General features: G+C 37.8%; 1 protein-coding gene and 1 pseudogene across 4 annotated transcripts in view; one reads left to right on the top strand and one right to left on the bottom strand.

Annotated features, from left to right (window-relative positions):
- MRTFB (myocardin related transcription factor B) overlaps positions 1 to 27,659 on the top strand; it is a 203,132-nt gene that overhangs the window by 135,709 nt on the left and 39,764 nt on the right. For all 4 annotated transcript variants that reach the window (XM_064362487.1, XM_064362486.1, XM_064362485.1 and 1 more), the window contains 5 exons: positions 13,608 to 13,673; positions 15,707 to 15,762; positions 16,893 to 16,968; positions 20,841 to 21,002; positions 22,161 to 22,339. In XM_064362487.1, the coding sequence (XP_064218557.1) occupies positions 13,608 to 13,673; positions 15,707 to 15,762; positions 16,893 to 16,968; positions 20,841 to 21,002; positions 22,161 to 22,339 (539 nt within the window). The remainder of the gene's footprint in view (positions 1 to 13,607; positions 13,674 to 15,706; positions 15,763 to 16,892; positions 16,969 to 20,840; positions 21,003 to 22,160; positions 22,340 to 27,659) is intronic.
- Positions 6,491 to 6,534, bottom strand: LOC135269136 (U7 small nuclear RNA; annotated as a pseudogene).

The raw sequence follows: 27,659 nt of genomic DNA, 5'->3' as shown, positions 1-27,659 counted from the left end.
CACGATATCAAAATTCCTGATCAAAATGCTGTTTGGTCTTTGTGGTTTCTGGAGTTGATATTTATGTGCACACTGTGGAGCCCTGCTTTTGTTTCAGACAGGAAGTGCTGGTGGAAGTTTGCTTACTCAGTGCAGATAGCACAGCTTTTACAGAACAAACCACCATTTTATTTCTGGTGTCTTTGCATTACACTTTTTAAAATTCGTTGAAGAAGAACCTATTTTATAATTGGCAAATTAGCACCCTTGAAATATAACCCAAAATTTGTGATTTTCAGTTACTACTTTTTAATCTTCTATGAGAGTACTTAAATGCTTTCTCTTTTTTTTTTTTTTTTTTTTTTTTGTGAGATGGAGTCTCACTTCTCTGCCCAGGCTGGAGTGCAGTGGTGTGATCTCGGCTCACTGCAACCTCTGCCTCCCAGGTTCAAGCAATCCCCACCCCACCACCCCCTGCCTCAGCTTCCCTAGTAGTTGGGATTACAAGCGTGTGCCACCACACCTGGCTAAATTTTGTATTTTTAATAGGTGTTTCACCATTTTGGCCAGGCTGGTCTTGAACTCCTGACCTGAAATGATCTGTCTGCCTCAGCCTCCCAAAATGTTGGGATTTTAGGCATGAGCCATTGCGCCCAGCCATGCTTTCCCTTCTTTAATGCAGCTTGAATTTCATATTAATTCTAAGTGGAAAAATCTACCACTTTTTCATGGCCTTCTTTACTTTTTTTCTCATAGCCTCTCCTTTTTAGTCTTCTTTTACCCTTCAGAACAACATAATTGCATTTTGTCTTCATTGCCACAATCATCAGCAATTTAAAAATAACTCCAAACTCCAGATTTCCACAATGAAGTGAAACATTGTTGATTTTGCCCCCATGATAATCACTTGCCAATAGAAAATTATTTTGCTAATTTATTCTTAAATATGACATAGTATTCTCTTTTCTTAGAAAACAGCAACTCGGTTATACGCTCTAAGTATACTGTGCAAACTTAAGTAAAACATGTTTATTAAAACTTCTACATATGGTAAGCATTGTGGAAGGTGCTAGAAATACAAGGATGAGGTCCAGCAGGGCAAATAGAGGTGTGCGCTTGCTCACTCTCTCTCTCTATAGAGAGAGAGAGAGAGAGAGAGAGAGAAAATGCAGTGTGATGAGGAATATATAATGTAGTTCTTATTGTAGTATTCATATTGTTAAAAGATCAAGTCATGATTAATGGTTAATGGAATTATGGTGGTGATAGGGGCCAGCCAGGAATGGGTAGGAAATAAGAAATGTGATTACTGAGAAATTAGTATCCTAAAGTCTGTTTCGCTAACTGTTCTTTTTTTTTTTAATGATTGAAGTGAAATTCATATAACATAAAATTGGCCCTTAAGCAGTTGCTCTCATGCCCCCTTCCCCCCACTCCCTGGCAACCACCAATCTGCACTCTGTCTCTGAATTTACCCATTCAGGATATGGCATGTAAATAGGGAATCATACAATATGTGAGCTTTTATATCTGGCTTATTTTCCTTCTAATGTTTTTCAGTTTCGTCTACATTGTAGTATGTATCAGTACTTAATTTCTTTTTATGATTGAATAATATTCCATTGTATGGATGTGCCACAATGTTTATCCATTCATCTGTTGATGACATTTGAGCAGTTTCTGCCTTTTGGCTATTGTAAATAGAGTTGCTGTGGACATGTGTGTACACGTATTTGTTTGAGTACCTGTTTCCAAGTCTTATTTCACCTAGTAGTAGAATTGCTGGGTTGCAATTGTTATTAACTAAAATTATATACAGTTTAAAAAAGACTTTAGAAACAACTGCTAAATGTTCTAGTTTTGTATTTTGTGGTCTTTTCCTCTGATAAAAATGATACCATTTAGAGCTAGTGAATAACATGCCAAGGAGTTTCCTGATTTCTGTCCCCCTGGCTGTTGCCTTTGCTAGTTGGAGCATTTTGGTAATACATAACCATGTTTCTCTTTTCAACTTTCTCTTCACAGTCTACAGTGATTATTCCAAACTTCCTTCACTGGCCTCAAAATTAACTTTCCCTTTACCCATCTCACTTGCAACAGATGACCTTTCTTTCAACTTCTCTGAAAACTTGAAAGCCATCATCAGGGAACTCCCTAGATGTCCCAGACTAAAGCCCTAAAGCTTCCTGCAGCAATAGCCAATCTTCATTGCCTTCCTATTATGATAGAGGAAGTGTCTCTTAATAAAGGATGTCTTTGTACATCTGGCCCCTTCCTACTGCTGTCAAGGAACCTGCTATCTCTTGTGCTTTTATTCATTCACCCATTATTTATTCTCAGTTCTTTCTTCTCCCCTTCCCTCTCTCTTGCTCTTCATCAGTTACAAACTTGCTCAAGTATCTTCCAACTTCAAGTTTAACACCTTCAGCGTTTTACTTTCTCTCCTGCTCTTCCTGAGCAGCATCATTTTTTTTTTCTTTTCTCTTTTTTTTTTGAGACAGAGTCTCGCTTTGTTGCCCAGGCTGGAATGCAGTGGTGCGATCTTGGCTCACTGCAGCCTCCACCTCCCGGGTTCAAGTGATTCTCCTGCCCCAGCCTTCCAAGTAGCTGAGACTACAGGTGCACACCACTATGCCCAGCTAATTTTTGTATTTTTAATAGAGACGGGGTTTCTCCATGTTGGCCAGGATGGTCTCAATCCCTTGACCTTGTGATCCACCTGCCTCGGCCTCCCAAAGTGCGGGGATAACAGGCATGAGCCACCGTGCCTGGCCGGCAGCATCTTAAAAACACGCTTACAGTAACTGCACTCGTACTCTTGCCTCTCATTCACTCCTGACCCCCTTCAGCCTGACTTAACATCCATCGCTTTACAAAAGTAGCTCCTCCAGGGATTGAAACAGTGACATACTTGATCATGCTCCCTTTAAAAACCCTTACACTCTCCTGGTTCCTCCGCCTTTTTAGGTAACTTCCTCTGCTTTCCTTTGTTGGATCTTCCGTCCCTATCTGACCTGTAACTGGGCTTCTAATTGTTGGCTTTCTTAAGAGCTTTCTTTTCCTCTCTATTTGTATTCTCTACCTCAGCAAAATCCCATGGCTTCAAATACTGCATAAGCAACAACTTCCAAATTCCAGTCTCTGCCAAGATCTCCTGAATCCGGACCCGTGTAGGCAAATGCCATTTTGACATCTCCACTTCCTATTCAAACATGCCCAAGACTGTATTTCCTAATGGCCAGCATGCATTCCTTATCTCAGTAAGTGCTCTACCCAGGTGCTTAAGCCTGAAACCCAGGATCATCTTTTGTGACCTCCTTCTCCAAACCTACCATCCAATCCCTTACCATACCTGTTAATTTTATTCTAAATATATCTCAAATCTGTTCATTACATCTCTCAGCCATGATGGAGCTGAAGAAAAAAATAAGTTCTGTGCCCAAGGTTTCTATCCTGGAACAACAGAAAAATTCTGTGAAATTTAAAAATAAATGTTTGGTTTGAAGAGAAAGCTTGCCCTGAGCTTTTGACAGTCGTGGCCTATATCTCCCCATTGAGTCAGAAACCAGCTCTCACTAATTCTTTTCATATCTTATAGATCTTTACTGCCTACTAGTTATATGTATTATTTGACATGATATCACCAGTACCCTTAGGTGAGAGAAGGTTTTGTTTCTAAATTTAAACTTACTTTAAAGCTTAATGATGTACATTGTGGGGAAGGGGAGAAATCAAAAGGTACTCTCTTACCTTGTAAGTGGCACTACAGATTGATACAACCATTTGGGAGGCAAAGTGACCTTATTAGAATTGTAAGTGTGTGTTCCATTATTAGAAATTTAATTTATAGCTGTGTCATCAAAAGATGCCCCCAAAATGAATGAGAATATTCATTGTAGCATTATTTGTAATAGCAAAAATCTGGTAACATAAGTATATGAATAATACATCCATATGTTAGATACAGCCATTAAGAAGAAAGAGCTAGATTCTGTGATATTCTTTAAGCAAATTACCAAACTATATAAATGGTATTATCCCACACATATACTTCCTTTGCATATTTTATATATAACCTTGGTGAACAATTCACAAAACATCTTCTGGAGCCATAGAAATCTAACAGTAGTTACCTCTGTGGAGAAGGACTGGAAGTCTGAAGTAGGATGGATTAATTTGCACTCTTCTTTTTAAAATCTCTCTTTTGTACATGTATACTTTATTTTAACAAATAAATGAAAAAGGTATTATAAAACAAGGATTCTTAAATCAAGATACTAGCAGTACGCATCATGGTCTGTTTGAGTCCCGGGCTCAGAAGGAAAGTTCATGATGTGACTTTGTCCCCTTTGACTGCAAGATAAACTATTCACAGCAGAAAACTATAAATCTGTGAATCTTTGTTGAATTAAAATTTTTAAAGCCTTATGTTTTATATTTGGAGAAGAAAGTGTTATTTTCACCAAGTGTCTAATGTAATAGTAGCAGTAATAATTAGTAATAGCCACCATCATTTTAAACATTTTATTTTTAAGAGAAAGGAAAAGTAGTTCATCAGTTCTTTTGCCCTTTCAGTATAATTGTTTTCAAGTCCTTACCTGATGAAACAAGTACAATTCTACATTTGGCCCCTACACTGCTATCTGATGAAACAGTGAAACAAGTATTGAATAGAATCCAATTGATGCCTACTGTATCCAAGCTCGAAAGATAATATGAGGAAGTTGGCTTTTCTAAATTGTCTTGTTCTTACAGGATCAGGCCTTCACATAATACTATTTAAACAATACATAATAAATTTTTGCCAAAGTCCAACCACTTCATTCTCTTAACTACCTTGACGTCTGTTTGAGAAATAAACAACTGAAACTACGATCTGTTTATTACCTAGTACTGACTTCAGAGTCAATACAAAGTCAATTCTAGAGTATTCTTTAGTTTTCCAGCTTTGCTTTTACCAAGATGGTTCATCTAACCCTCACTCGACTACTCCTCAGGGTTTTTTTTCACTCTTCATGATTCTGAAGTTTATTCTGTCTATTGTCCTATAATTAAATAATATACATTGGAGCTTCTAACTCACAGATAGCTGCTCATCACCTCTCCTCTCTCCCACCCTCTTTCATACCCCATAACTGAAATCCAGCTATTCAGAAATAATTTCCAAGACCATGCCTGCCTGCCATTATGCTTCCCAGAAAGTGTCATTTCTGCCTTGTTTTGGTAACATACAATCCTCATATGTCCCATTGAAAACTCAAGGCCACTCTATGCTTTGCCTTGGCTTGCTCAACTCAAACTAAACTACTTTTTGTTATTAATATGCTACATAAAATGTTTTCCCTTTAGACTGAAAAGGTACAGTAATTACATCATATTAAGATAACATTTCACACACTGGGATGCCAAGGCAGGTGGAACACTTGAGGCCAGGAGTTCAAGACCAGCCTGGTCAACATAGCAAAACCTCACCTCTACTAAAAATACAACAGATTAACTGGGCATGGTGGTACATACCTGTAATCCCAGCTACTCAGGAAGCTGAGGCACAAGAATCGCTTGAACCCAGGAGGCAGAGGTTGCAGTGAGCCGAGATCACACCACTGCACTCCAGCCTGGGTGACAAAGCAAGACTCTGTCTCAGACAACAACAACAACAAAAAAAAATTCAACATTCTACTTATAGAAACAAAAGAAAAAAGATGCATCTTGGTTCAAAAAGCATGTGAAATTTTTGAATTAGAGTTATAAATATCACATGAAAGAAGTTGTTGTATTTGAAAGGTTGGGTTTTGTTTGTTTGAGATGGGGTTCTTGCTCTATTGCCCAGGCTGGAGTGCAGTGATACAGTCATAGCTCACTGTATAGCCTCAAACTCCTGGACTCAAGTGATCCTCCTACCTCAGAGCCACCAAAGTAGCTGGAATTACAGGTGTGTGCTACCATGCCAGCTAATTTTTTTTTTTTTTTTTTTTTTTTTGGTAGAGACAGGATCTTACTCTGTTGCCCAGGGTGGTCTCAAATTCCTGGTCTCAAGCTATCCTCCCTCTTCAGCCTCCCAAACACTGGGATTATAGGCATGAACTACCACATTTGGCCGTACAGTTTTTTTTTTTTGAGACGGAGTTTCGCTCGTTACCCAGGCTGGACTGCAATGGCGCAATCTCGGCTCACCGCAACCTCCGCCTCCTGGGTTCAGGCAATTCTCCTGCCTCAGCCTCCTGAGTAGCTGGGATTACAGGCACGCGCCACCATGCCCAGCTAATTTTTTGTATTGGTAAAGACGGGTTTCACCACGTTGACCAGGATGGTCTCGATTTCTTGACCTCGTGATTCACCCGCCTCAGCCTCCCAAAGTGCTGGGATTACAGGCTTGAGTCACCGCGCCCGGCCCCGTACAGCATTTTTATATTGGAAACTAATCTTAAAATTTCGTTCTAAAAGCACTGTAAACCATTCAAGAAACAGGGGAAAGGAACTAAAAGAAGATACTTTTTTTTTTTTTTTTTTAAATGGAAAACCTGCTAGACAAATTCTAAAAGAGCTGTAACACTTAAGATACTTAATATCTAAACTACCATATTGCTGGGAGTCACATTTTCAGTTTATCATTGGATATGCTACCTTTCATTTTTTTTGAAATGGGATTAAAATCAAATTTTTACTTTTCTTGCATAAAAGTAGAGCAAATTTAAAACACCTCTATTGACATAATATTGTTTTTATCTGTTGTGATAAGGAATAAGTACTAAGTAAAAATTTCAAAATTGTATGCATTTTTCTCCTTATTGAAATGTAATAGGAAATGGTGAATGTTAGCCCTAAGAGATAAAAGATAATAAACCAATAATTGAATTTTTTCCTCTAAATGAAATGGATAGCTATCTGTATCCATGTTCTCATATGTCTACTCCAGTTGTAAAAGACAGTAGTTCAGACATGAGGAACTTAGTCTCATTACTTTATGATCATGCTTTATGTAGATTACATTGGAATAGTTGTCTTTTTAAGAATTCAAATTAAGGGAATAATTGGACATGAGGAATTCACTTTATACACAAAAATTTCACCACAGCATTATTTATAGTTAAAAAAATTGGAAACAACCTAAGTGATAAACAAGGACTATTTAGTAAACTATTCCATATCCACCTACCAGAATATTTTATTTAGCCACTAAAATAAAAAGAGTATTTATCATTGTAGTTACAGAGTGATCGGAATATGTAGAAGCAGAGAACCAAAATTTATGCTGAGAGAAAAGACAGAGGAACTATACCATATGGTAACTCTAGTTGTGTCTCTCTGGATGATGATATTATTGGTGATTTTCTTTTTTAGTTCAGTTTTTTTTTTTTTTTTTTAAACAGAGTTTTGCAATTTGTTGCCCAGGCTGGAAGCTGGAGTGCAAGGGCGCGATCTCAGCTCACTGCAACCGCTGCCTCCTGGGTTCAAGCAATTCTCCTGCCTCAGCCTCCTGAGTCGCTGGGATTACAGGCATGCATCACCACGCCTGGCTAATTTTGTATTTTTAGTAGGGACAGGGTTTCACCATGTTAGTCAGGCTGGTCTTGAACTCCTGACCTCAGGTGATCCACCTGCCTCAGCCTCCCAAAGTGCTGGGATTACAGGCGTGAGCCACCACGCCTGGGCTTTTTTTAGTTTTTTTATCCTACTATTTTCTATTTCCATATTTTGTGTAATGAACATACTTGACTCTTATGTGTGAAAACATTTTTTTAATAAAAATGCCTGGGACCCAGGCTAGTTAAGAAAGATAGGATACATGCCATAAATAAATGGATTTATAACCTCATATCTCTCCATCCATGAGGTTGCTTTGCCTCCCTCTCGTGGGCTGTGTCATCTGAAAATATACAGCTGTTGTGGAATTCCCAACTTGGGGTTAATATTTTGCACAGAGAATACAATGCTACCTGTATGAGATATGCTTTTTTTATATCTGCCCCCTTTTTTAATAAAATCAAACAGGTTTACACCCTGTTTTAAACCATGATTTTAAACCTCAGGACTTCTTAGGACCATGTGTTAGATTGTTTCATCTTTACCTTTTTCAAAAATAATATTCTTTGAAAATGTTCAAATGTGAGCAATCGTAACATAAAGTCTATTTCTCTATATTATGTCCTTTGTTTCTGAAAGGTACACACTCAGTTTTGAACTGTTTATTTCCCTGAGGATTCTATATTTTGTACATACATCCTTTTTTTGTATGCAATTAATTGCAAGATGGCCGTGGAAGTCGCTGAATGTGACTCACTTTACCAAGAAGATGAAGGCTATGATGTCAACCCAGTAGTGCAGTTCATTCACTCAATAAGGCACCAGGGGAGAATGTTCTAGGGTACAGTTTTGACACATGAGGCCATTGCCAGACTGCGTCTGCTACTGGAAAGCAGTACCAGGCCAGTGCCTAGTCTTTGGTTGCAGCTACAGATATGAAATCTTGTCAACACAAGCACAGTGTGTCAGGCAGCTGTGCAAGGCTGAGTGACATTCAGTGCTCTAAGCCTTTTTTCCCCTCTATGCAAATATAAACATGGAGGGTGAGTGTGGAGGCTGAAAAGGACGAAGGTCTCCAAACTTAGTCCCAGGGAAACTTGATAAAGCATTTCTGATCCCACAACCATGAATGCTGCTCTGATCATTAAAAGAGTGTAGTCCTCTGTTTTCAGAGTCCCTTACCCCTTCCTCAGTCCTGGTTAAGCACCAGCACATTCTGCCTTACTCCTGTGTTGCATGACAATTAAGCTGTCTGTATCATTCAAGCCATGTTCTTCCTGGCCTTAGATGGTCTCCGTCTAAGGTGCAGATATCTGCTGTGACTTATACATCAATTTTGTTACTAATTTGATGAACAGAAGTTCTGAAAGGAAGTTCGATATTTTCTAAAATTATGAGTCTGTACCTATATGATTAGTACTTTTTATAAGTAGTAGTTGCTGTCAGAATAGCCTTTGTCAAGTTGTGAATGACTGGTTTTAGTTGACATCAACAAATAATAAATAATTTATCATAAAATATATAATATATGTGGTCGGGCTCAGTGGCTCACGCCTGTAATCCCAGGACTTTGGGAGGCCAGGGAGGGTGGATCACTTGAGGTCAGGAGTTCAGCCTGGCCAATATGTTGAAACCCCATCTCTACTTAAAAATACAAAAATTAGCTGGGTGTGGTAGTGCATGCCTATAGGCCCAGCTACTCGGGAGCCTAAGACAGGAGAATCACGTAACCTCAGGAGGTAGAGGTTGCAGTGAGCTGAGATCACACTGCTGCACTGCAGCCTGGGTGACAGAGCGAGACTCCATCTCCCAAAAAAAAAAAATTAAAATATATATATATGTATTAAATATATAATGTATTAGATAATTGTGTGTTTTGTTTTGAGACAGAATCTCAGTCTATTGCCCAGGCTGGAGTGCAGTGGCACGATCTCGGCTCACTGGTTTGAAATGATTCTTCTGCCTCAGCCTTCCAAATATCTGGGATTACAGGTGCCTGCCACCTTGTCTGGCTAGTTTTTGTATTTTTAATAGAGACGGGTTTCACCACATTGGCCAGGCTGGTCTCGAACTTCAGACCTCAAGTGATCTGCCCATCTTGTTCCGGCTTCCCAAACTGTAATTGTGTTTTAATACTAACCCAAAGTAGCAATGTACCTGATCTCTTGATAGGACATAGTGCTTCATATTCAATATAATATGTCCAGTACTGTCCATCTATGGGTGCAGATAAAAGCCAAAAAAAAAACTGGTAATCAACAGACTTAACAAAATGGCTAGTTACTTGCAGTTCTGCCTCCCCTTCCATTCATGTTCTTCCTAATGTCTTTGCTTTAAAAAGATCCATTCACAGCTACTGCTGCTATTCTTTCCTACGGATTTGTACCCCATACAGTACCCAGACACCTAACAGATATGCTCTAAATAAATGAATATGCCTAGGGGAGGCTGATGGCCACAGCTGCTTTGAATAATACTTATAGTGGGAGGTTCTTGCTTTTTGGGAAAGTTATATAGGGAATGATGAGAGCTTTAATTGGGGAAATTATTCTCCTACCTTCAAGCAGTAGGTTTGTTTGATTGTTTGGCCACATAGAAAAGGAGAAAGAAAACACAAATTGTTTGTGGGGGTTTTTTGTTTTAATAATTGGTGATTGGTGTTTATGATATTGTGAATATGTGGCCTTTGTCTCTGGTTCCTGGCACAGAACTCCTAAAGTTCTCCTGAATGTCCTGAGTAATAGGAACATTGTTTATTTCCCAGTTCTTAAGAGCTTCTTTCTAAGATATTTGGACTCTCTAGAGTGCTGAGAGTGGTTTTTATATGCTACTGAGGTGACAGGTAATTGAAGGCCTTTAGGGAGCTTTCGGATAGGGGCTGATGGCCAGAAAGACCAAGGCATGACCAGAGGAAAGGTGGTGTACCTAGATTGGTCATGGAAGCTCTGTACCCCTTCTCCCATGCCATGCCCTATATATGTCTTCCATTTGGCTGTCCCTGAGTTGTATCTTTTATAATAAACTACTAACAGTAGGTAAAGTGCCTTCTTGAGTTCTGTGAGCTATTATAGAAAATTATCAAACCTGGGAAGGGGATTATGGGACCCCCCTAACTTTATAACCCATTGGTCAAAAGTCTGGGGGCTTGGACTAACAATTGACATCTGAAGTGAGGGCAGTCTCTTGGGATGTAGCATTTTAACTTGTAGGATCTGACACTAACTCCAGCTACATAGTGTCAGAATTGAATCATTGGACAGCCAGTTAGCATCCAGAGTTGGAGAATTGGTTGGTATGAGGGAAAAGCCCACACATCTGGTGTCAGAAGTGTTGGAAGTAGAAACAGATCAGAGTGACATACATCCATGTTGTGTGTTACCCTCATAGTAGCAGACACCTCTCTTTCCATGTTAGCTTGAAAGTGTAATTTCTGGTCATAGATGATACAGCTGACAAGACTGCTCTCCTGGTAAATGAAGGCACCTGAGATGACCAGTGTTCAATCAGGGGATGCTTCCAAGACTAACCAGCTGTTGTCATCAGTGTTGGTTTGCAAATCAAGTTGTTGCAAATGTATGCATCATTCAGAGTTGCCATTCACCCAAAAAATGTATTGTATCTGATAGAGCTGTGTCACAAATGTGTGGGGATTTTGTTTTGTTTTTTGTTTGTTTTAATCCAAACAGAGGGCTATTGATGTTTTCATTACTCTCTCTTTTCTACTCTTTTGAGGATTCCTCTTGGAGGAAAGGAAAGATATTCCTGCTAGAGATTCTCCAACAGACATAGGCCATCATGTTCCAGAAGTATCAACCTTTGAACTGGAGAACTGTTCTAACCATTTTGTACTTTCAGTTGTCTTTTTCTTGAGATTCTGCTTCTCGAATATGACTATCTTAAATACAGACAAGCATTTACTTTTTAGCATTCCTAAAAGAATGTTCGAGTATGCAGGTCTCTGGATGCTGTAAGATGCACAGGTCAGCTCCTTGATTATTTTGTTCCTAGTACAGTGGGAACATAACTATCCTCAGTCAACTTAGGAAAAAGATCTTTGTGTTAGAGCACAATTGATTTAAAGTATCACAGAACATCTTAATGTCAGGAATGTGCATATCTTTTTTTAGGAAATTTTATTTCTTTTGCTTTATGTAGCAGAATCTTGTCAGTTGTTTCAGTTTTAAGTAGGTTATCAATGAAGCTTTGTTATCCTATGGCCTCAAACCAAACAAAAACTGAAACCTATTTCTGTATCTAATAGATGATGACATTCATATCTAACAATGATAAAATATTTTTAAAAGCCATGTTACAGCTTAGATTCTTTCTGAAGTTTACCTAAGACTGCTCTGCTCTGCAGTCAGCACAAGACCAACTGAAAAACAAGGGATGGGGTCCATGTGTCGGTGTGTGCAGCCTTGAGGTTTTATTATTGCAAGGAGGAGACACCATGTGCATTGCATTTGAGCCTCTCATTCCAGCCATCACCACTCACCAGAAAATTCTGTCTTCTCAGTGTGGCGATTCCTCAAGGATCTAGAAATAGAAATACCATTTGACCCAGCAATCCCAGTACTGGGTATATACCCAAAGGATTAAATCATTCTGTTATAAAGACACATGTACACATATGTTTATTGCAGCACTGTTTACAATAGCAAAGACTTGGAACCAACCCAAATGCCCATCAATTATAGACTGGATAAAGAAAATGTGGCACACATACACCATGGAATACTATGCAGCCATAAAAAAGGATGAGTTCTTGACCGTTGCAGGGACACGGGTAAAGCTGGAAACCATCATTCTCAGCAAACTGACACAAGAACAGAAAACCAAACACCGCATGTTCTCACTCATGAGTGTTGACCATTGAGAACACAAGTTCACAGGGAGGGGAACATCACATACTGGGGCCTGTTAGGGGTGGGGGGGTGCTGGGAGAGGGATAGCATTAGGAAAAATACCTAATTTAGATGACGGGGTGATGGATGCAGCAAACCATTATGGCACGTGTATACCTATGTAACAAACCTGCATGTTCTGCACATGTACCCCAGGACTTAAAGTATAATTAAATAAAAAAAAAATTCTGTCTTCCAACCATTTAAGAAACACACGTAGGTAATTTTTTTTTTTTTTCTTTTTTTTTTTTTTTAGCATATTGACAACCCTTAAGCAGCCTCTTCATTCTAATCTTGGTTTTCATCCATGGTTTGAAACAAAAATCAAAATGGAAAGTTAAAATCACAATGGAAACTTGGTTTGAATGTAAACCAAAGCAAGAAAAATATTTTTCAGAGTCACCTCCTGTATTCCCTTTATTTTGACATAGTCTCATTTTCCAGATAAAACCATGTAGATGCTTATAAAAGGAATCTGCTTGAGAAATCTAGGAAAAAAATTAATTTTTGATTAAATTTGGCAAACTGGATGCCTTCATTTCATGATGTATATCTTGTTCTCTGCCAGTTCTAATAATTTACTCTTTTATTAAAGTAATAAGGTGTCAGTTGATTTGTGAATTTCTTAGAACTTATAGAATGAGATATGGTATTATGTTTGTACAAAGATTACTAAACTTTCAGTCCCTAATTTAGAAATTTCCCTTTGGGTCATTAGAAGTATCTCATAGGTCTAATTTTTATTATGCAAACAGCCTTCATTAAAGCTATTTATAGTCAGTCTTTCCTTAGAATACATTTTTGCTATTAATTTGCTTTAAAAAAATTAAGGTGTGTCAGAGAATCTCACATCTCTATTTCTGTGAATTAGAGTTATTAGCAAATCTTTATATAAGCCAACTATTTTTATTATCTTGAGTACTATGTTTTAAACAAGAAATACATAGCTTTGGTGATCAAATTAGGATTAACTAAACAAAAAATTTATGCTGTGTAAACTTTAGTGTTCACTAAACAAACAGGCAGAAATTACAAAATAATTTTCCTTTAACAAGTTACATGGTGCCAGGTACTGTCCTTCTTGTTTAATTGTGAAATAGAAGATGCTTGATAAAGCTTAATTGTATCTCCTCTGAAATCACATTAATTGGATCACACAGTTGCCAGTAAACTCCAATGGTGATTATTTCCTTTTCACAGTGCTCCAGCTGAGGCTGCAACAAAGGAGGACGAGAGAACAACTCGTGGACCAGGGCATCATGCCACGTAAGATTTACAGCCTTACTGCCATCCCTAACATGACAGAACATGACAGGCATGTCCAAGAAGAGCCTGCATTTTGCTCTGCTTTCAGTTGTATCACTTTAATCAACAAACAATTACCAAGTGAATTTCTAAGGAAAAATCGGGCACCTAAGTGAATCATTTAGAATACATTTTAAAAACCAGATACAGTTTAAAAGATGGACTTGAATTTTGTATTACACAGAGAACATCTTTACACTGTAATTAGGCTAACATTCATTCTTTCTTTAAACTTTAATATTTTAGTTTTGAAACGGCTAGTCACTATACTAATGGATTTGTAATTCATTAGACTTGCCAAAAAACATAAAATTTATTCACAATCTTGCTTCTCTTAGACTTATTTAATTCCAATTAATTATTTTTGGTGCTACACTATGGTCTATATACAGTAATTAAATGTATGAGGACTGATAAACATTCCATTTATAATTAACATTTTTGGCTCAAGTATGGATTATTTCCCTAGCATCCCTAGGGTTTGTTCCTTTAAGAAATTTTTTAGAGTTGATTAATTTTAGAATATTTGTCCTAGTTGTTTTCTTGACCTTTAATCACCAAGTTTGGAAGTGGTTTTATATTTTAGTGGGAAGGAGTGGTTGTTTGGTGTTGGCTGTTAGGACTGTGTATCTGGATTTTGTGTAAAAAATTGACCTTTCCAAGAGGTAACTTACTCCGTTTTAAAACACTAGAAAGAAATTACAAAATCAGCTTATGCTTTCCAGTCTTCTGAATCATGGCTGTGATAAGCTGTTTCTTGGTTTATGATAAGGTATGATTTTTCTCTTTAGTAGCTGTTTTTCCTAGTAAAACTTTTTCTGGACTACTGAGAATCTAAATATTTTCAATCTAGCATTATGATAGTCAAAAGGTGCTTTGATAATCTGCCAGATTTCTCCACTACCACATTCCTGACTATGAACCAATCAATCAAAGAGGATCAAATTATGATATTTAAGATACCATTACTAGGCCAGCTCTAATCTGCTTTTGGGGGCTGGTCCCTAGCCAAACCTGATTGGACTGGGCTCCTGGAAGTTTCTGTGGTGCTTCATTCGCCAGAGCTGAAAATAATGCTGTAAAAGCAGATTGGTCAAGTCTTGGAGGTGACAGCCTAAGGAATCCCAGTCCTCTGTCCCATCCACTCATCTGACTGCCCATGCTTGTAAGTGCAGGGTGGTACTGGGAAATGGTGGACATACACAGACAAGATTTTGCAAAGGTAATTGATAGGAAAACTGTTGTAGGTGATGATTTGGTGAGCACTGCTTACCCTCACACTAGGATGCCAGAGTATTTGATTTACCAGCAGTTAGCATATTAAGGAGTCACTGTGGTTACAGTGAGTTGCACTGTGGTATAGCAGAAAGAGCATGAACCCTTCAAATTAAAAAATCTAGATTTAAATATCACTTTGACCACCATCTAGTTATATGGCCTCAAGAATTCACTTAACCTCTTTAAAGCCTTTCACCTGTACTGGGACTTATACCTATCTCGGCAAGGTTATTGCGAGACCAAAGCAACATAGCCATGGTTAAGCACAAGCCTATCATGGGTTCTGAATAAATGATACCTCAGATATGTTGGACACAAGTGCAGTGTGTCCCCGTGTTCAAGGTTACGTCACTCCCAAGGACATATGGGCTTTTTCTATAGCTTATATGACCATTAAGATTACAGACTCATCAAGGAGTCATCAGACAGTCCCCTCAGCAATGAAGTTGTGCTATGAGTGGTCAGAACTAGTCTGAGCTGATATTTGCATTGTCATTTTGTATACAACCATGTTTTAAACGTCAACTTGCTTTATTTATGAAATACATAATTTTTATCCTGTAACATTTATGATTTCAAATTTTGCGGGTCTCCTAATGGAACCAGTAAATTAATGGAACTGTAGATGTGATTTATTAATAAGATTATCAACATGATGTAACATTGGACTGAAGTATGAATTTTATTTATACTGTGGAAATAATTTCTTCTCACAGCTTTGAAGAGCCCAGCGGCATTCCATGAACAGATAAAAAGCTTGGAACGAGCCAGAGTAAGACATTTCACTTTAAAATGCTTTACTTCTCTCTCCTTCTCTCCTCTGTTCTAAAATACCTATGTACAAGTAGAGTCCTACTCCTAAATGTGTCAGTAGAGAAAAATAGTGTATTTTCAGGATACATGGCTTAGAGAGTATTTACTCTGCGATAGTTTGATCTTGGAGGTTTGAAGAAAATACATGACATTCAAATTTTCTTTTAAAACCAGTAACTAGTATTGTACAGAAAGGACAAATCATACTTCCTTGCTTTCTTGCTCTCAGAGCATAACAGTTTTTAGAGGCATAAGAGGGGGGTAATTCTGTCATTTGTTACCTCTGCACAGAGACAGTCAAGGATGTGCTGACACCAGATCCTTAGGTGATTTCCCTACTGGGTCTCTTTTACCTGTACATTTGTCCAAGGGTAGGGGAATAGGGCTAAATCAGAAAACACTGCTACATTCAACTCTGATTTATTCTTCAAGACGGCACCATCATAATTGCACATGATAACTGTTTAAGTTTTTTTTAAAGCATCATTATGAATATTCATTCTTTTTGTTTTGGAGAAAATTTCTATCATGCAACATGAAAATAAGAATACTTCAGAATTTTCTTAAAAATTTTTCTAGAATGCTGTAATTATATCTTATTCTTTTAAAACCCATATTAAGGCTTTCTTGCTTAAGACTTAAATATGATCTAATTAAGAAAATATGAGCTTATCAAAGAAAATACATTAGAATTTTTAGGAAATTTGTTATCTAGGTGGATTTTTACTGGACCTGAAGTATAGATTTTATTGATTTTAGATATTTAAGTGATTTAAATGCTATGTTTATTTAAAAACATTTTTTTAATTATCTTCAAAACGTGACCTTTCAATATTGACAAGTTTTCAAAGTTTATAAAGTGCTTACTTTACACCAATATACTCTTCACGTCCCTGTACACTTTCAAAGTCTACAATTTAAAGCATATATTAAATAACAGTTTTCCTAAGCACTAATTTCTACTCTTCCTCTCAAACACATGACCAAAAGGGCATATGGTTTATTTAAATGGAGTACCTTAAAGAACATTTAAAAGCACAATGAATAATAAATAATTTATGTTAAGACTTTGTTTTTTTCTTTTTAAAGACCGAAAATTTTTTGAAACACAAGATTCGGAGTCGACCAGATCGTTCTGAACTTGTCAGGATGCACATTTTAGAAGGTAAAGGATTTATTTCTTCTTAATTTGATGTATTTTTTCAAGAAAAGAAGTGAGAATTCCACCATTTCTCTTTATTTCCATTTTAATAACTTTTTACCCTACAACCTTACATCCTCCAAATTGGGTAGCAACATGAAGACCCAATGCTAAAACATTATGTTAGATATACGGGGAAGATGTGATTCTTCACATAATCAATTAATGGACTAACACTTCCACACCAGCTGGTACCACAGATACCGCTACCATACTGTTTGTTTGATAAAAAATTAAAAAATTGGGGTCAGAGGATTTATCAATGAGGGATATGTACCCCCTTATTAAGTCATACAGAATGCAGTAGTTTAAGTCCAACCCTAGATGTTCAACTACTTGGACATTGTCTGTGTCTACCTGGTACAGTGCCCACACTCACAAATTTTCTTTATTGCCACTTACCCACAACAAGCCACCTTGAGCTAACCATTAGCACCTTTCACTCACCTCCACCAAATTATCTCGGTTGGGTAGCCTCATCACTTACAAGGCTGGTAAGGACAGTTCCATTCCATCTTTGGTTAACACATGGGTCAGGCCAGGATGTTATTCTCTCTAAGGGCAAAGTATTCTCAAAAGCTTATACCTCCACCGTAAACTCGCAAGTTACACTTTCTTCCATTGTTTTACTTCTTCAACGAATTTATTAAGACTAGTATTCTGTGGTAGTCTTGGGTGTGTTAAGTCTTGAGAGGCTACAGAAAGAATCTGAAAACTTCTCAAAAATTGAGAGACAATCTTCAGGTAGAAGGAAAGTTTGTTCTCTGGGTCTAACAATAGGATTAGAGTTAGTAAGTTAGATTGATACAACAAAGTATTAGAGTGTAGCTCAACGTAAGAAATAATATCCTAAAGGTCAGACATGTCTGGAAATGAAATCTTCAGCAGGTGATATCGCTACCATTATTAGAGGTGTTCCTTCATTGGCCAGTGTGCTAGATCCCAGGGACCCAACAAGTAAGCGAGAAAGCTGGATGCCTGACTTCACAGCGCTTGCAGTTTGGTAGCAGATAGGTAATAAACAAACAAGCAAAACAAGTGAATTAACAGATAGTGAGAAGAACTCTATGGGAAGTTAACAGGCTGCTATGATAGAAAAAAAACTCACAGTATTAAGGATGTGGTAAAGAAGTTCCAAGCATCAAGGTGGTCTCTACAACCCCAAGTAGGGGCTCTTCTTTGTAAAGAATCTTTTATTATATGGCTGTCTTCCTCATTCCAGGGGCAGGAGGTGAGAGGTATGTCCCTTTCTCTACTTTGGGTTGTGTTCTCAGAAGTCCGCTGGACTAAAAAGACTTTTCCAGAACTCCAGTAGTAGGGTAGAGCAGCTACCAGTCAGGGATAAGTGAATCTTCAAAGCAGCAAGTTTACTGATAAGTAGCCAAGTAAGTGGTTGCTTCTTTGCCTGAAAACATCTTGACCTATAAGGGACATTTTTGTAGTAACAATGCTGTCTATTGTCAGTTTGCTTTCTAACTATACAAGCTTTATTAACACAATGAAAATCAAGGAAAATACATTCAACTCTCAGAAGAAATATTTTTTTAAGACTATCCACTGTTTAAAAATCTAACCGTATTTATGAATGAATCATAAATGATGTTTTTGAGACATCTGTTCACAAGTTGGGATTTCTGAAATATCATTTTATTTTTTAAAGTATCTTAAAACCACCACCACTCCCAACTGTATGTTAACATTAACCTGATTTTGATTGGATTGGATATTTCTCAGGCAAGAGTCTAAATTACTTCCTGAAGTTCAGCAGCTAAACTTTAGCCTCAGTCATGGAGATATAGGCAATAAGACTAGGAACAGAAACATACCAAAATGCCAGGCTCTACTTACTTACTTACTTGGGAATATTTTCTTTGTATATATTTTGCTGTCACTCAGGTGGTGGTAATGGAAGAGAGGAGAAAGAGTCTGTCCTACCTAGATCTTAACCAGAAGCATTGAAATACCAACCTAAGAGTGATCCTTATGGTCTGATTCTCCCCAACTATCATCTTACATGGTTAATTGTTTTATCTCAGAAGATTGGGGCTACAGTTGGTTGTATGGGAAAATAATGAAAATGAGATGGACATACATTTTATTTTAACTTGTAGAAGTCTACCTTTATTTACAGTATTCCAACCTTGTGCTAGGGCCTCCTCTTTGGGTAAGATTTCAGTGAATAGAGTTCACATCTTCTTCACTGCATAAAGCACAGCCAGTGTATAGCACCTACAGTTTCCATGTATGGTGCAACAGAAATAAAGACACTTAAAAAACAATCTGAGCTTTAAAATCCTAGATTTTACAGCCTTTTCCCCAAATTTCTTACAGTTAATTGCCCAAACGAATTTGACAGTGATTTTTTTAATGACTTAACCTTTATCAAATTTTCCCAAAGCATTTTTTACCTTTGAAGTTTATCATTTTCTCGTGACATTTAGTTACATTATGTATTGACAATAGTCATCATAAAAGATATGAATCATTTTCTGAACAATCAAGGCTCACTTTTGGCACGCATACAGCTCAGCTGGTGGATAGAGAAGCTGCACAGATGTGCTTCAGGGTAACCTCCTAGCCATGCACTTTCAGTGAGCCTTGGGTTTCAGCCAGAACATTCTATTAATACCTACAGAATAAAGAATATCAATTAATCTTAAGCCAAATTATGGGGAGTTTCATTAAAAGACCTTCTATGGTATAACTTAAGAGGCAAGAAACTTTCAACTCAGAATTTTGGGTAGACACACATCATTATTTTTCATCATTTATAAACATTTTTTTAGAACAATGGAAAAAACATTAACGAGAGTTACCAGAAATACAAGTACTGACAGAAAGAAGCAGATGGATGAATTATGGTATTTATAATAGTTTTACATTTGGTTGATGATTGGTTGTACCAATTTCATGCATTTGTAAGTAGATGAGTTGATGCCTCTATACAACATTAATTATTGTACATTATAGTTCAATGTTCCTGACATGAAGATATATATTCAGAAATAAACCCAATTTTTTTTTTTGAGACGGAGTCTTCTGTGTCGCTAGGCTGGGGTGTAGTGGTGCAATCTCAGCTCATCACACCTTCTGCCTTCCAGGTTCAATCAATTCTCCTGCCTCAGCCTCCCTAGTAGCTGGAACTAAAGGCACATGCATGCCACCATAGCCAGCTAATTTTTGTATTTTTTTAGTAGAGAAGGGGTTTCACCATGTTGGTCAGGATGGTCTAGATCTCTTGACCTCGTGATCCGCCCACCTCGGCCTCCCAAAGTGCTGGGATTACAGGCGTCAGCTCTTGCGCCTGGCCCCAAATTGTTAATTATAATGACCAGCCGAGACACAGAGGGATCAATTCAAGAACATGAATGATAACTCTTCCCACTGACCTCTGCAGAGAAGCTTATAACCCTAAGAGGCAGTGTCTCCCTTCTAAGAAGTGACTTTCCAAAGACGCCAAATCCAGGACTGTCAACTTCTTGAGCCATGGGCCACATCTGTCTTGCTCATTCTCTGGATCCCCAATACCTAATAAATGTGAATTTGACCCTCCTACCATAAATAAACATTAGCAGTACCCCATTTTTAGTTTAAGGACTTGTTAGTTTGAGTCTGTGGGCATCCAACTTATATAGACAAAGTAAAGCTATCCAGGACTAGAAAATACAAAATGCATACTGGAGCATTCTTAAACCGTCATTTTCTCTTTCCATAAATACATTGAGAACACAAAAATATGTCTAAATCAGTTTAAATTCAGTTAGTTGGCCTGAAATAACATTATGGAATAGAAATAGTAATTCAAATAATGGTTAAAACTGTGTTTCCTCTTTTAGAAACATTTGCAGAGCCATCGCTGCAGGCTACTCAGATGAAGTTGAAAAGAGCTCGACTAGCAGATGATCTGAATGAAAAGATTGCTCAAAGACCTGGTCCTATGGAGCTGGTAGAGAAAAACATCCTTCCTGTAGACTCCAGTGTTAAAGAAGCAATAATAGGCAAGAGTCTAAAAATTTACTATTTGTGGGGAGAAAGAGACACTTGGAAGTTTTAGATAAAACAAATGTAATTTAAAGGTTAGCACCAATCGTGAGTATTGTTTTCTCACGAAATTAACACAGTGATTCATGGTACTATAATTTCATTATGTATTGTAAGACTAGCATCTGCTGCTAGTTAACAGATTCCCTTGTTAGGTTTGAGGTTTAATTATTACTTTCTGATTTCATCTCACCTTTTGGGGTCCATCTCTTTAGGACTGCATGGAATCGTGGTAGATTGTACTGCCCAGAATTCGTGACTACAAATTGCCTGAGCTTTAAACACATACCAGTACAAAATATGAAGTCCCCAGGGATGAAGAAAACTACTTAACTTTTTCTAAGTTAAACTTATGTTTAGATTCTGTGGTTTAATATTTTTACTAACTTTTCATTATTTTATCTACTTCTAGGAAAGATAAATAGCATGTTCAATGTTAGTTCAGGAAGGTGAATAGCACATGAGTATAGAATGGGTAGTATCTGTTTTATCCTGTTCTCATCACAGTTACTGATGTTTCCCTTTTTGTTTCTGGTAGAAGCTTTAGCAGAAAAAAAAAATCATGTGAGATGTCAGCGTAGCCGAGTTGCTCCCTGAAGTGGGAACTTATCAACATACACTCAGTCATGTCCCCATTTTCCCCCTTATCTCTTAACAGTTGGATTTCCCCCTCAGGATCCAAACAAGGTCCACACATTGCCTCTCACTGATATGTCTCTTAAATCTTAATGTATTGGGTGGATCTTCTTTTATTTTCTTACTACTTATTTATTGACGAAACAGGCTTGTTTTGTCCTCTAGCATGTCCCACATTCTAGATTTTACTGATTCCATTTGTATCCCCAGGTGTTATTAAGATTACTGGCACTTGTACTTCCTATAAGTGGTGCTTGGACCCAAAGTCTTAATCTAATGCAGGTTTGATTGATTTTTATTAATTTCTTTTCTACCCCAGAATGCATCATGGGTAGTGATGTGTTCTTACACTTGGAAGTACATTGGTTTGACTTTTTTTAAAGCAGCTTCATAAATTTCCATAGGAAAGTCTTTTTCTCCTTCACATTAAGCTCAGTATTCCAAAGCCAACATAAGTCAAAAATCATTTCTTTCTTTAGGCGTTGGGAAGGAGGAATATCCCCACACTCAGGGCGATTTCTCATTTGACGAAGACAGCAGTGATGCTTTGTCTCCGGACCAGCCTGCAAGTCAGGAGTCACAGGGGTCAGCCGCGTCCCCAAGTGAGCCAAAAGTTAGTGAATCGCCATCTCCTGTGACTACAAACACTCCAGCCCAGGTATTATCTTTCTGGTTTTGACCCCTAAATAGAGAAAATGCCTTGTTTTGTTAATATATTAAGGTAATATATTTTCACAAGTAGAAAATTCTGAATTTCATTGAAATTGATTTATTAGGCACAAGACAAACACTTAACTGCCCTCCAGGAAGGTAATAAAGATTTCCATATCTTTATCACAAGTAGATAATATCATTTCCTGAAATCGTGGAGAGTTGAATGTTTTGATCATTGATGGAATTGAATTCCTTTGTTCAACAAATATACATTGAGCATCTATTATGTTTCAGATTTATTGAGAACTCAATCTAGTACAAAGGAATGGAAGAAATATATATTGGTAATTGCATTGGAAATTTACATTTCTTATCTTTTAATGAGTGTGTTTCCTTTGGCTTTATAAGAATTCCTGTGCTATACGTCATTTGCAGTGTTTTTCTGCTTATGGTGTTTTTGCCTTACTGAAATTTTAATAGTGTTATTTTAAAGTAAAAACTACTGAACAACTTAATGGGAATTATCAAGTTCAGCAGAAAACATTCCTAAGCCTGGCACCATAGAATTTTTGAGTCAGAAAGGAATTTAGCAATTATCTGCTTTAACCCTTATATGAGAGGCAGCCGGGGTTCACAGAAGTATGGGGATTAAAAATATTTGCCCATTTTCTTTTTTGTTTTTTAATTATACTTTTTAAGTTCTGGGGTACATGTGCAGATCTTGCAGGATTGTTACATAGGTATACACATGCTGCGGTGGTTTGCTGCCTCCATCCCCTGTCACCTTCATTAGGTATTTCTCCTAATGTTATCCCTCTCCTAGCCCCCACCCCTCAACAGACCCCAGTGTGTGTGATGTTCCCCTCCCTGTGTCCATGTGTTCTCATTATATTTGCCCATTTTCTTACAGCATTTCTTCTCACTCATGACCATTGATTTCTTAGGAACTATGTCTTTCAGCATTATATTCTTCATTGCACTTATTGCCGTGATCTGAAATGTGTTAATTTGTTTGTCTCTGTACCTGCAGCTAAAATGTCAGCCTGTGAGAGACTGACAGAATACAAGAGCTACTTTGGAGAGGGAGGGAGGGGAAAAGAGAGAGGACATATACCTTGAGCATCTAGCACAGGGCCTGGTACGGAAAAGGTGCTCAGTAAGCTTGGTGTTAGTAAACGCTGAAATGAACTGAGTACCTTGAGTGCAGACTGACGCAATGCTTGTGGAAGCTTATTTCTGTTCTTCCATTTGAAAGTAGAGCGTCTGTAGCTTGGACTCATCAGCGGTAGTGTGAGTGGCTGCAGTTCAGATTGTCCTCTCCAAGTTCACAGGGCAGGGGTGACCGTGGCCCCTCAGTTGTGCTGGACCCTGGCATAGAAGAAGGATGAGGGTCAATGACTAGCCCACAGTCGTCTGAGATGTGAGCAGGCAGAAAGCGAGAGCAAAGAAGACTAAACCCTACTGCGTTCTCACATATTTCTGTACCCCGGTTTTGAGCTTTAAAAACATGGTAAAAGAATGTCAAGTATGTGAGTAGATACCATTAAAAAACAGTTACATGTATGCATTTGGGTTGCTTGTTCTCTGCTACTGTTTGAGTAGGTTAGGGTGTCAGACAGATATTAGCATGGCCTTAACTCTTAGTAATACAGAATTTGTGTCATAACAGCCATCTATTGTTTATAACTTCATGACCATTCTACTTGCATAAAAGATTATAATTCTCTTCCCTGTATAGCTGTTATTACTCTGTTATTTTTTTCTTTACTCTTAAAACATAGTCTCTGGCTACGTTTTTAATTGACACACTTTAACCAGAGGCATTCCTACCCAGTGAGCTGACATTCCTTTAAGGAAAATAGGAATAGCACTGATCATACTTTGAGTGAAATCTCTGCCATAGATTTCACTTTTCTTCTTGTGTGCCTGAGCCAAATTTTTTTGTGTATTTATTATGCATTTTGTGCTGCATGTTTAATCCTATGGCTTAAACTAAGCTGTCCAACCTACAGCCCACAGGACGCATGTGGCCCAACACAAATTCATAAACTTTGTTAACAAATTATGAGGTTTTTTTTGTATTTTCTTTTAGGTCACCAGCTATCGTTAATGTTAATATATTTTATATGTGACCCAACACAGTTCTTCTTCAAGTATGGCCCAGAGAAGCCAAAAGATGGGACACCCCTGGCTTAAACACATTTTTCTAATTTCCCTGTTTAGTTTTTTTTTCATGCCTGACCTAGACAGGGGGCAGTGGCTCAGGCTTCTAATTTCAGCATGTTGAGAGGCTGAAGTGGGAAGATCACATGGCCCCAGGAGTTCAAGACCAGCCTGAGCAACATAGCCAGACCTTGAACATCACTGATCATTAGAGAAGTGCAAATCAAAAACACAGTAAGATAGCATCTCATGCCGTGAGAATAATTATTAAAAAGTCAAGAAACAACAGATGATGGTGGTGAGCCTGCAGAGAAATAAGAACACTAGAAATAGGGAGAGGTGGCTATTTTTTCACATTCCCATTTTGAACAAAAGATACAAAGAAGCCAGGCATGGTAGCACACACCTGTCATCCCGGCTTACTTGGGAAGCTGAGGCAGGAGGATTACTTAAGCCCAATATTTCAAGTCCTAGTCTGGGCAACGGCAAAATCCCATTTATTTATTAAAAAAAAAAAAAAGAAAGAAAGGCCAGGTGCGGTGTCTCATACCTGTAATCCCAGCAGTTTGAGAGGCCAAGGCGAGTAGATTGCCTGAGCTCAGTTCAAGACTGGCCAGGGCAACGTGGTAAGACCCCATCTCTACTAAAAATATTTTTAAAATAGCTGGGTGTGGTAGTGCACAACTGTGGTCCCAGCTGCTGGGGAGGCTGAGGTGGGAGGATCACCTGAGCCAGGGAATCAGAGGTTGCAGTGAACCAGGATCACACCACTGTACTCCAGCCTGGATAACAGAGCGAGACCCTGCACACACATCCCTCCCCCGCAAAAAAAAGGATAGATACAAAGAAAAAAATATGACCATTCAGGGAACAAAATTAATCTCCAGAAACTATCCTAGACGAAACACACATATCTGCCTTACTAGACAAAGACTTTAATTATCTTAAATATACCCAAAACTAAAAGAAAACATGGGCAACAAACTACAGGAAATTAGGCAAACTGTATATGAACAAACTGAGAATGTGGTAGAAATTATTTTTAAAACTCAAATTCTATAATTGAAAATATAACTGAATTGAAAACTTCACTAGAGGGCTTGGACAGCAGACTCACGCAGAAGAAAGAATCTGCAAATGTGAAGACAGATTATTTGAAACTGAGTCTGAAGACAAAAGGAGAAAAGAATAAAGAAAAATGAACAGAGACTAAGAGAATTATGGGACACCATAAAGCAGATCAATGTATTCAGTATGAGAGCTAGAAGGAGAGCGAGAAAGGGGCAGAGATTAAAGAAATAATGGCCCAAAACTTCACAAACATGAGGAAAGACATGGATATACAAATATAGTCATGCTTTGCTTAATAACAAGGATACATTCTCAGCAAAGCATTTGTAGTAGTCAGTTCTCACACCACTATAAAGAACTGAGACTAGGCAATTTATGAAGAAAAGAGGTTTAATTGACTCACAGTTCCACAGACTGTACAGAAGGCCTGGCTTGGGAGGCTCAGAAAAGTTATAGTCACAGCAGAAGGGTGAAGGGGAAGCAAGCATGTCTTCACAAGATGGCAGGAGAGAGCAAGCGAGCACAGGGGGAAGTGCTACACACTTTCAGACAACCAGATCTCTTGAAAAATTACTCACTATCTTGAGAACAGCAAGGGGGAAGTCTGTCCCCATTATTCAATCACCTCCCACCAGGCCACTCATCCTGCACTTGGGGATTACAATTCAACATGAGAGTTGGTCATAAGCCAAACCATATCAGCATTGTTAGACAGTTTTGTAGTTGTGAAATATCAGAGTATACTTACACAAACCTAGATGATATAGCCTACTATACCTACTACAGTGTACCTTTACAGTGTAAATGGTTGTTTACTATATTTACAGTGTAAATGTTTTTTTAAAATACTACACCTGTATAGAGCAGGTGCATTATAATTTTCATATGTGCAGTCCATTGTTGACCAAGATGTCTGTACAAGAAATTCAAAAAACTCCAAAGAAGATAAACTCAAAGAGACCTGCAACAATACACATTATAATCAACTGTCTAAAGTCAAATAAAAGAGAGAATCTTAAAAGCAGCAAGAGAAAAGTAACTGGCCACATACAAGGAATCCTCAATAAGACTATCAGTGGATTTCTCAGTAGAAACCTTGCAAACCAGAAGGCAGTGGGATAATATATTTAAAATGAGGAAAGAAGAAAACCGTTAACTGAAAATTGTATATCCAGCAAAACTGTCTCCAAAAATAATGGAGAAATTAAAACATTCCCAGACAAACAAAAGCTGAGGGAGTTTATTACCACTAGAATTGCCCTACAAGAAATGCTAAAAGGAATCCTTCAATCTGAAATAAAGGGATGCTAGATAGTAACTTAAAGCCATATGAAAGTATAAAGTTATCTGAGAAAGATAATACATGGACAAATATAAAAACAGTATTATTATAATTTTGGTTTGTAACTCTACTTTTTTTCCTACGAGATTTAAAAGACACATTCATTAAAAATTACAAATCTATGTTAATGGCCACACAGTATATAACAATGTAGTTTGTGAATGACATCAGTAACATAGGGTGAAGCTGTAAAGAAGCATTTTTGTATGTGAATGAAGTTGTTATCAACCTAAGATGGAATGTCATAATTCTAAGATGTTATTTGTAATTCCTATGGAAACAAACAAAAAGCCTGTAGAATCTGTGAACAAGCATATACAAATCTACTCCCAAAAGCCAAGGAAGCTGAGAAACCAAAGAAAGAGGCTGACAATCCAGTTTCTCAGAGAGAAATATTTTATAGGAACTTAAAAACAGAAGCAAAGCCTTGAGTGGTTGTCCACACCTGCCCTCCAGAAAGTATTCATTCATTCATCCATTTATGCCCAGCTAATTTTGTAGAGACAGGGTTTCACCATATTGACCAGGCTGGTCTCAAACTCCTGAGCTCAAGCAGTCTCCCCACCTCAGCCTCCCAAAGATATTCTTTATCTAGCAAGCTTTTAGGATAAAGTATGTGCAGCTGGTCACATCTTCAGACTTTCTCACCAAGATGTGACCACTGGGGAAGTTTGATAGCATCTTTATGAGGGGTTATCTATGCTATAGGCATTGTTTAAAGACCTTACTGCAGAACACCGTGGTGTGA

This window comes from Aotus nancymaae, unplaced genomic scaffold, assembly GCF_030222135.1.
Source record: "Aotus nancymaae isolate 86718 unplaced genomic scaffold, 86718_ANA_hifiasm-v0.15.2.pri h1tg000049l, whole genome shotgun sequence".
Taxonomy (NCBI): Eukaryota; Metazoa; Chordata; class Mammalia; order Primates; family Aotidae; genus Aotus; species Aotus nancymaae.
This window is presented reverse-complemented; position numbering and strand designations above follow the sequence as displayed.